The sequence below is a fragment of the Balaenoptera acutorostrata genome, chromosome X (assembly GCF_949987535.1).
Source record: "Balaenoptera acutorostrata chromosome X, mBalAcu1.1, whole genome shotgun sequence".
Classification (NCBI taxonomy): Eukaryota; Metazoa; Chordata; class Mammalia; order Artiodactyla; family Balaenopteridae; genus Balaenoptera; species Balaenoptera acutorostrata.
The window spans coordinates 68,338,594-68,348,918 of NC_080085.1; the positions used below are offsets into that span (position 1 = coordinate 68,338,594).

At 43.3% G+C, this 10,325-nt stretch overlaps 1 protein-coding gene across 1 annotated transcript; it reads left to right on the plus strand.

Moving 5' to 3' along the window:
• The first annotated feature begins 487 nt into the window (after nt 1–487).
• TBX22 (T-box transcription factor 22) lies at nt 488–8,851 on the plus strand. The gene is made up of 8 exons (XM_007187643.2): nt 488–665; nt 1,281–1,464; nt 2,309–2,410; nt 3,786–3,960; nt 5,199–5,363; nt 5,744–5,808; nt 6,196–6,281; nt 8,238–8,851. Exons 1-8 carry the CDS (start codon nt 488–490, stop codon nt 8,849–8,851), a joined length of 1,569 nt encoding a protein of 522 aa, XP_007187705.1.
• The last annotated feature ends 1,474 nt before the right edge of the window (nt 8,852–10,325 follow it).

A 10,325-nucleotide genomic window follows, 5' to 3' on the forward strand; every position in this document is an offset into this window, starting at 1 on the left:
AACAAACAGTGGAGGCTACGACCAGCCGGGTATTCACTCAGTCCGATGCAACAGTATCTCCCAATCCGAGCGACCTGAGCCGCCATTAGGGGCAGGTCCGCTCCCTAAAAGGGCCGCGCTTGCCAGTCTCTGAGCTCTGCCAGGTCCGGGAATCTGGGACTTGAGGACTGATGTTCCGCACATGTCCACTGGGAGGGAGGAGAGCGAAAAGGGAAAGGGGACTAGACTCCAGAGGACTCTGGCTCCAGTTTAATCTCCTTTCATTCTGTCTATTCAAAGAAAATCTATACGTATATATAAAAATTATATACACACACATTTTCCCCCCTGAATATAGATTTAGAAATTGTTTTCTGAGTTTTCAGTTTTTTTCTGATTTTCCCGCTTTCCCTCCTTTGCCTGTCCTCTGCGCCCTCCCACCCTCTCCCTCCCTAACCCAGCTCAGGTTGAAACTTTGCAGAGTACGTTCTCTTCACCCTCTCCAGGGATGGCTCTGAGCTCTCGGGCGCACGCCTTCTCGGTGGAAGCCTTGGTGGGGAGACCCAGCAAAAGAAAACTGCGAGACACAAGAGAGGAGGCGCAACTTGAGCTGCTTGAGAAAGAGGGTGGAGAGGCGGAGGAGGAGAGAAGGAGCAGCGCCGCAGGAAGGAAGAGCGAGCAGCCTGGTGAGTACCCCTACCGCGGCCCAAACCCCAGCGCCGGCTACCATGGCTTGCTGGATCGGAAAGTCTCAGACTGGCGCCGCGTCGCTGCAGGAGGGCGGCTAGCCCTATCAAAGGATGTCTTGGCCCAGCGATGGCCGCGTTCGGGGCGGCGGGGATACCTCAGCCATCTGGCTGTAGGGGGAAGTTTCAGAGCCTCCAAGTTCAGCCCATACTGTTGTGGTTCATTTGCGGTGAAGGGGAGGGTCCCCACAGATTTATGAAGCGAGACTCTCCAACCTCCCGGAAGCCCTGAGAGCCAGAGGGTGGCTGTTTCTCGGGGTAGGAAGCAGGACATGGACCCAGGTCCCGAGGGGATTCAGCATCAGGGACCAAAAGTCTCCGAGAGAGATGAGGATGGGCAACTTTGAAGAAGGGTCATGCATTTCACAGGGCGCTACCTGGGCCCCTTTCTCTCCATCAGGGGGCCAGAGTGGGTGTTGTGGGGAATTTGGAGATCAGTCGCCAAGGTTCCCGGGGAAGAGACAAGGCCGGTCTGTTCTGAGACAGGCGTCAGCGAGAAGGGGGCGCGGGAACTGCGAAGCTCTCTCAAACTCTCAGCGTCTCTGTGTCCAGCAGAAAAGCGACCCAAGACAGAGCCCTTAGCAACTACTTTCTCAGGCTGTGGAGGAGGCAGCGGCGGCTGCAACAGCTTCGGGAGTCTGGAAGAAAAAGATGCTATCCAAGTGGAGCTTCAAGGATCCGAGCTGTGGAAGAGATTTCATGACATTGGAACTGAGATGATCATTACCAAGGCGGGCAGGTTCGGCTTTGCCCAAGCTGTTCAAGGGCCGCACACAGTAGGCACTTAATGTTCTGCTCTCATAAGATGGGTGCCTCCAGTTTTATGCTTTGGTACCCTTCTCCCCATATCCCCACCCCAGACAGGTATTGGAAGCCAGTGCCTCTCAATCGACCAGACTAGGCCTTGCCTGGCCCATGTTAGTGGCTCGGCCTTTCTTTCCTGTACACCCTGATTCCAAGAACTCATTCTTGCAGCTCCTGCCTGTGTAGTATATGACAAAAATTAGACCTCCCAAGGCAGGTGCCAGATGCCACCCCCACATCTTAAGCTATGCCCAGGCCTTTCTGTTAATGTCTCACAGTTATCAGTGGACAATATCCCATCTAGCAGGCTCCCAGCCCACTGTCCTGAGCCCAGGTCAATTTGAGGTGGGGCTTTCCCTCTTCCACCTTTTCCTGTGCGGCAGCTTCTTCACATCAGCTGGGTAATTTTTGTGTGTGAATCTTCCTAATTTCAGTCTTTCCCAAATCTGCCTCACAGAAAGTACCGCTGAAAACTCAGGGGAGGGGCACAGCTGTTTCTTTCCTACTTTTTCTTCTATAGCTTTTTATTATGGTGGTGATAGGAAGTGGGGTGGACAAAGCCTTGTGGTAAGGATATTCTGATCCACTCAAAAATCCTGAGTTTGTTCAATCAAACATGTAACCAACAATCTTTCCTCATGTAGCAAATCTCATTCACTGAACCTGTCTAGAATAAGAAGAGTATTGTTTATTCCTTTACTTTTCGTTTGTCCCCAACCCCACCTGGCTCCAAACGTTTCTAATAGCGCCCAGGTCAGTCGCTATTTTCTCTCCCACAGGAGGATGTTCCCCTCTGTTCGGGTCAAGGTAAAAGGACTGGACCCAGGGAAACAGTACTATGTGGCCATCGATGTGGTGCCGGTGGATTCCAAACGCTATAGGTAACCAGGCCCAAAGGAGGGTACCACAGGCTGGGAATGGGGATTCATATCTATGGAACCTGAGAGTGCTGTTTTGAAAACTCTACCATGGTAGGGGGAATTGCTCTCCTGTGGGCTTTGAGAATTGAATTTTCTCCCTCAAACTGGAGTTCAGGGAGTTCAGACTGAGAGAAAAGCAGGCTTGTTCTTCTTTCCTCTCACTCCTGGATCACAGGTTCCAGCTGGTGCTTCAGTGTACCCCAAACCTCTTGCCTACCCACTGATCTAGCCTTGGCTCTGCAAACTGCAGAGGGTTTTGGCTCAGGCATCTGGGAGGGAAGTTGTTTAAAGGAATTTGGGGAGAAATGCCTGGGCTTCTGGGGCCCTACCGGGCTCTGGGATGTGCTACTTTAGCAGCAGGGTCCTTGAGCGATGCCCTGATTTGCCATCCAAAGCTAGTCTAGCAGTTATCTCGCCTAAGTCTATTTTCCTTCCTTCCTTAGCCTCTACCCTGAAGCAGAGGCCAGGTCCCGGAGAATACAAGTAACCTTTCTCTTGATGTAAGCTCTCTACTTAAAGCAGGCTAAAAGTGGCCGAACTGATCTAAAGCCAAGAGGCCCTTCTTTGCTGGCAGCCCAGAAGCTCGGGTCGGCCAGCGCTTTAGCTCAGGGGTATGGGGGTTGGGCGGCAGCCGCCAGCACTCGGCCTGTGAGCGTTCGACTGAAGTGGGTGTCTAGCCTTTCTAGGAAACAGCCTGCAACGCACCCAATGCTGGGAGTGAGGGGCAAAAAGAAGGCTGGGCTCAAGAGCCTGCTGGGGCCGTAGCCCAGAAATAGCAGAACAAGCTGCTTATCACGTTTGAGCTGGCTTGGGAATTTGGCGCATAATTTAGCGGTTGAGATTGAAGACAATGCGAAAATCAGCCCCGAGGCCGCAGCGGGCAGAGTTCCTTGAGGGTATTCTGATGTAAAACATTGTGGACAAAGGGGCTTCCAAGACTACTGGTCTGGTGGCGGTGGGCTGCACAGACACTTTCCCTCACCCTTCTGCTTCTCCCCTGACGCTTGTAGGACAGGAGGATTTTTCGGGCGTCTCTGCTCGGTAAAACGGGTTAGATGAATTTTTGTTGCGATTTCTGTGAGGAAATACAAACCAGACTCTGAAATCCCATGACATTATACTTGCCCTGGCACTTCACTACATTTTAATGACGTATGCTTATTTACAGTTTGCTTTCTATCCCTGAACGCTGTTTGGAAATGAAGTTGTATCTTTTACTAGTTGCCTTTGAGATTAGCAGGCAAACCTTGGCCGAGGCCTTTAGGACCGGATCGTGGTAGCCCCTGCTCCTGGCTTTGGTCTGCTGCGCCTAAAGCCACACTCCGCGCATTTTCAGGTACGTGTATCACAGCTCGCAGTGGATGGTAGCCGGGAATACAGACCACTCATGCATCACTCCCAGGTTCTATGTTCACCCGGACTCGCCTTGTTCGGGAGAGACATGGATGCGACAGATCATCAGCTTCGATCGCGTGAAACTCACCAACAACGAGATGGACGACAAAGGCCATGTAAGTGTGTGCAATCCTTTGTCCCGAGGAGAGGAGGGGGATGCCAAGGTGTCAGCCGGAGGGTCACCCTGGAGAAGCCAAGGAGGTGTCTCCCAGATGTGCTAGTTGTAGTCTTTAGGAACTGTCCAAGTTCTAGGCCTGTGGCCAAAGTAGCTCTTGTGACTTTTACTTGGCATCTGAGAGTGCTGGGGGTTGTGGATGGTGAATGAAAGGAGTTTGAGGACCAAAGGAGACTTTTTTTTTTTTTTTAAAGCAGGAGCCCTTTTTTTTTTTAATCTCCTTTTAAATTTTTATTTATTTATTTTTGGCTGTGTTGGGTCTTCGTTTCTGTGCGAGGGCTTTCTCTGGTTGCGGCGAGCGGGGGCCACTCTTCGTCGCGGTGCGCGGGCCCCTCACTATCGCGGCCTCTCTTGTTGCGGAGCACAGGCTCCAGATGCGCAGGCTCAGTAGTTGTGGCTCACGGGCCCAGCCGCTCCGCGGCATGTGGGATCCTCCCAAACCAGGGCTCGAACCCGTGTCCCCTGCACTGGCAGGCGGACTCTCAACCATTGCGCCACCAGGGAAACCCCAAAGGAGACTTTTTAAGGCCAGGATGCCTGGTCTGGGACAGTGAAAGGGAATGCTTCCCTGAGCTCTCTGGCACTTCAGCCTCCCTGGCAATCACTGTGGGCTCTGATTGCCTTCCCCTGATGGGCACCTTCTGTGTGACATGGTATGGTGGAAATCTTCTCCACAACCCGCCCCCATGGAAGGCCTTTTCAAGTCATGTAGATCTTGAACCTTCTTCCCAGGTGCACCTCGACTCTGCCCTGCCTGGCCTGGCCCTGTGCCAGCCACAAAAGGAAGAAGGATGCTCCTGGGCTTAGGAGGTGGGGGATGTCAAATGGTTTCCCATCAGTTACCTAAGCCCAGAGAACTTATGGCAGGCAGTCAGATCCCAATAACACTTGGGAACATCACATGGTCACCCACATTTGAAAGCAGGAAAGGACCCCAACTGGAAATGGAATCACTGCTTCTTGGTGTGCTGAGGTGCCCTGTTCTTGAAACCCCTTATGCCTGAAGGCCTCTGTCCAGGGCCAAATGGCAAAGAAAAGTCCTTGTGTGTGGCTAGCCTAGGATTTCTGGTTTAGCTCCACTTTCGTGTGGGAAGGTTGGGGGTGCTGATGAGAGGGAGCCAGTGTGGGGGAGGGTAAGCCAATTACTAGGCAGCATTTGACCATTGATTTCTCCTCCAGATCATTCTGCAGTCCATGCACAAGTACAAGCCCCGTGTGCACGTGATGAAGCAGGACAGCAGGGTCGACATGTCCCGGATTCAGTCCCTGCCTGCTGAAGGGGTTAAAACATTCTCCTTTAAAGAAACTGAGTTCACCACGGTGACAGCTTACCAAAACCAGCAGGTAAAGCCAACTAAGTCCCAGGCAAGCAGGGATGGCTCCAGAGAAACTTTAGGGAAAGAGTGAAGCTGTACTATATGGATTGAATTTTCCACAATTAAAAAGAAATTCATAGCCTTATTGCATTGTCATCAAGGCAAGTTTGATTATGAATTGTGTGGATCTTGTGTTAGAAAGGATAGAAAGGAGAGTAGAACAAAGAGTGTCAGGAGAGAAAGGAGATAAAACATTCCAAATTTGACTTAGCAATATGCTTACGTTTATTTAACATGCCATATTACATGTTGAAAACTTGTGTGGCTGTTGTAACCATTAAAAGCAACAGTGGCAGTGTTTTTACTGAGGGCACTGACTTTATCTTTCTTTCTCTTTTGAATCCATAGATTACCAAACTGAAAATAGACAGGAATCCTTTTGCTAAAGGATTTAGAGATCCCGGAAGAAACAGGTAAACGATATAACAGTCACATCTAATATTTATATAGCCCTTTTCACATGTATAACAGCTAAGGAAACTGTGGCTCAGAGACTGAGTCCCTAAATTTTGTAACTAATAAATAGGTAGTAAGAAAGAAACCTGGACGTTTTGTCTTCAAAATCTTGCCTCCTCCCACTCCCTCCCCAACCCACTTTTAAGATATTGCTTATTCTAGATTCTTAGGTTTTTATTCAGGGAATAATCACTGGGAATTTTATTCAGAAGTCTATCTATAAAAGAAAAACATTTCAGATATTCACCCCTAAAAACTATAACAAAATAACTCAAAAGCTTACACAAATTATTATTTTCAGGAATTGCATTCTGGACTTGCTAAAGTTTGAATCTCTTTTTCAGAGGTGTATTGGATGGGGTTTTAGAGACCTACCCATGGAGGCCTTCTCTCACTTTGGATTTTAAAACTTTTGGTGCAGACACACAAAGTAAGAAAAGTTTTATTAATTTTTATTTTTAAATGTTAATGAAATAACAACAGCCAGAACCTCTGTACAAATACTACACAAGTGGATAAGTACATGCCAGAAAATGTGTGTTTAAAATCAAGTGGGTGTATATTTATCCTGATGAGGAGGTAAGAAGCAAAAAGGGAGGGTAACTGTCAAGAAGGAAAAGAGCATAAACGTGGTAATGGTGGATTTACTGACTTGTGTCTTCTTGGGTTATCATACATCCTGAGAGCTATAGAAATCACTTGGATTCTTCAGCATCTCACTATCTCATATTCTTTACGATCTGCCTGTGGTGCACTAGTGGTCTTATTTGCAAACATGTTAGATATTGAAATAAATATTTTATGAGAAACTTTCAGCACATGATAAAAATGACTCCCATTAAATTTCATCATCACTTGACTCTAATTTTCCTTTTGTTGTGACTAGGGAAAATAAATGTTGAAAACAATACTAAGCCATGGCAATTAGTTTAATTGCCGTAAGCATTTAAAATATTTGCAAGGTATTTGTTCTCAGGTAGTACATTACATGACTAAATAATAATTTGACAATGCAGGCTTTCTGGTGGAAGAACGCATACCTTCATTTACTCTGATATTTAAGGATAAATAGAAGATCTTTATTCGTGAGCAATATGGAATCATTTTACCCTTTTGTCTTTACTCCATTAAAGTTGTTTGTCTTTAAACATTAATTGAAGGTTACCATCACATTATAGTTAGCTTGAATTTTACATGATACCATAACAACTAATTGAAATGTGAAGAGATCAAGTCTAATCATTTAGTGAAATATTTCACTCAGTTGACTGTATTAATTTGGTTTAGAGAGTTGCATAGAAAAATATGAACACTTATTTGATAGTATCACTTTAATAGAATCTAGGCAGCATGCTTTTAAAATATCCGAGTCAACACATGGTGCACTAATTTAAAAATAACGCTAACCATGATCATTAATTGATAATTTAAAATACACAGTTTTCTTAATTATTTAAAATGTCGAGAATGCTCTCAAATTGCAAAGAAAAGGGGTACCAGTTTTTTAAAATAACTTTTGGATGTTTAATTATAGAATATATTTGCCACGCTGTTGATAAAGGATTAGGCTATGTCTGTATATAAAAATAGTTAAGAAAAACAGTAGCACCTGAAAAAAAAACCCCACACAATTTGATCAAGTTCAGTCAATAACCAGATTTTTAAAAATTTAAATACTTACAAATATAAGGTGTAAAGTCTAGATTTTCCTGGACCTTATATCTATCCCTAATTTTAGTAGATGCTAGGCAACCATAAAAGATCACCTGGCAACATTGATATGAACACTTTCATTTTCATCTTGGTATTTTTACCTTCAAAACTGTCTTTTACTCTTGATATAGTACACTGTGGAACTTTCCCCATCTATGATTTTCATATAAGAAAAAACCTAATATATTTAAATGTTATTTTAATTTATAAAGATTACTTTCATATGCACTGATTTTTTAATCAGACTGAAGCTTTCTATAAAATCTCAGAAAAACCAATTTGTTCAATTTAATCAAGTGCTTATTTTAGTAATTTTTTATGGTTAAAAAAACCAGCTTTTACTTGTAAGATATAATTGGCTCTGGATCATATTTAATTGGGCTTCTTTTGTAATTCGCTGAATAAATGTTGTTCAAGTGCCTAGTATAGTTCTAAAGCATAGTGAATGCTCAGTGCATGATACATAATAATAATGCCAAAAGTAATAGTGGTAGTAGTAGAGATACCGTATTCAATTTTGGTCAGAGGAATGTTCTTTTCCAAAGAACTTAAAATAACTGTGAACTTGCAAGGAAAGCTAATCTAAGAATGAAGCTGGGATAGTTATCGACATGATTACTGATTCAGTAGGAACATTTAGTTCATTGTTCATTGACTGAATTGTCATTCACAGGTGGAAGCAATGGCTCATCTCCAGCGACCTCTAGTGGAGGGGCTCCCTCTCCTTTGAACTCTTTGCTTTCTCCACCTTGCTCCCCTCCAACATTTCACATACCTACAAGCTCCCTTGGAATGCCCTGTCCAGAGGTGTACCTACACAATATCAACCTGCCCCTTTGCTACAAGATTTGCCCAACTAATTTTTGGCGACAGCAGCCTCTTGTCTTTCCTGCTCCTGAAAGGCTAGCAAGCAGCAGCAGTTCTCAGTCTTTAGCCCCACTCATGATGGAAATTCCCATTTTATCTTCCTTGGGGGCCACCAATTCAAAATACGTTTCATCTGAAGACTTCAATGGACAGTGTCAACAAGCATCTAATTCTTCCAATCAAATGTTGTATGGATTACAGGCACCTGGAAATATTTTATCACCCAACCCCATTGCCCGGGAAGCAATTGGTTGCTCTTTCCATCCTTCCTATGGCTTTTATAGGTACAACTTCTCCATGCCATCTAGACTGGTAAATGCTACCAACCATCTCAAAGTGAATGACAACAGTCAAGTTTCTTTAATAGAAGGCAAATGCAATCATGCTCGTTGGTATCCAAAAATTAACCATTGCCTTTAATGGAATAGTCAAGTTCCTAAAACAATTACATGTAAGCATATATTTTCTTTATTTGTAGCCAAAAAAAGTCAAGAGCTAATGGGCTTAAAAAGCTTCATTATCAGAGGGTATTCCTCTGTTCTGCATTTAAAGTGCCTTATGATATGTTCGTAAGAAGGCTGATTACAGTAGCCTTAGGCCTCAAAATAAGATACTCAATAAATATTGTTTGATGAGGTAGATTACCAGAGAAAAGTGACTTCAGGTGACGAAATCTCTAATTATAGTGCAGCCTGTTTATCACATCAACTGCCTCTTGCATATTGACAGTGACCAAAGGAAGGTGGATTTAATTCCTGTGAAGGTAGTGAAACAATTACAGTTTTTATCTATGAATATTGGCTTCATTGTAATTATCTATCTAGTAACTGTAGAAAAAATTTCATTGTTCATTTGCTTTATACTTTTATACTCTACTGTTGAAGGAACTACTAATCTCAACTTTAAGGTACAAATAAAGACAAACATTCTAATATTAATATTTGCAGCCTGAGGACCATTTAATCCTGAAGGAACACAAAGATTAAATGAGAAGCAAAATATTCTAAATAAATTTGATCTTTTATTCTCTTTTATTTTTTGGGTAATTCTCAGATGATGCTTGTTTACTTAGTCCTTAACAAACCCAGTATTTTATATACACAGTTTACAAAAACAAATTGTTGTAGCTCTCCAAAAAGACTGAGAAGTTATGATTTGAAGGGAGAGAATATATTTGAATCCATAAATATGAAAACATCCTTACAATGGTACAATTTAATTTCAGTCCTCTGTGTCAATCATGGTAAATTGGACAAAAGTAGTGTAACGTAAATGAGACTTTATTTTAGGCTATGAAGTTGAAAAGTTTCCTTTCACCTGGTCCTAAATTTTCTGAAAAGACTTGTTAAGTATAACCTATATATAACCTCTGTATCCTTAAGATGAACTGAATTTTAATTTTTCATGCTACTAGCTCTACAATTTATTAAGACAGGGCCCTTCATATCACAATGGTATGACTTAACAAACTAAACACACTGATAAACTGCTTTTTAAAAGTTTTCCAACACATATTAGGGAGAGCATGTCATTATTATTTATTTGCTCAAAATGTTTTTTCCTCTCAAATGTACCTTATAAATATACCTTCTTATATATGTATTAAAATGATATGCCCCTTCACTTCTGGGCTTAGGCATAGAACGGCACATAGTTACATTCAAACTGAGTATTCTAGTCAAGATGAAATATTATTTATGGCCCAGACTAATTAGGTACCTGCTATAAAAATCTTTGAGGCAGAAAGCCTGTACTACCCAAATTTATCAAATCAAGGATTAAAGTAGAAAGTACACTTTATTTCTGTCTACTCCAAAACAGGAAAGCTGTAGGCTAACTTTTACCACTAAAATAAATTATGATTTTTTAAAGCAGAAACTCCCACATCAGATTA

Excerpts from the sequence above, each read along its gene's own strand:
- TBX22 (XM_007187643.2), top strand. The coding sequence starts at position 488 with ATGGCTCTGAGCTCTCGGGCGCACGCCTTCTCGGTGGAAGCCTTGGTG. Across the intron at positions 1,465-2,308 it reads ATCATTACCAAGGCGGGCAG|GAGGATGTTCCCCTCTGTTC; the intron begins GTTCGGCTTTGC and ends TCTCTCCCACAG. Across the intron at positions 2,411-3,785 it reads GTGGATTCCAAACGCTATAG|GTACGTGTATCACAGCTCGC; the intron begins GTAACCAGGCCC and ends GCGCATTTTCAG.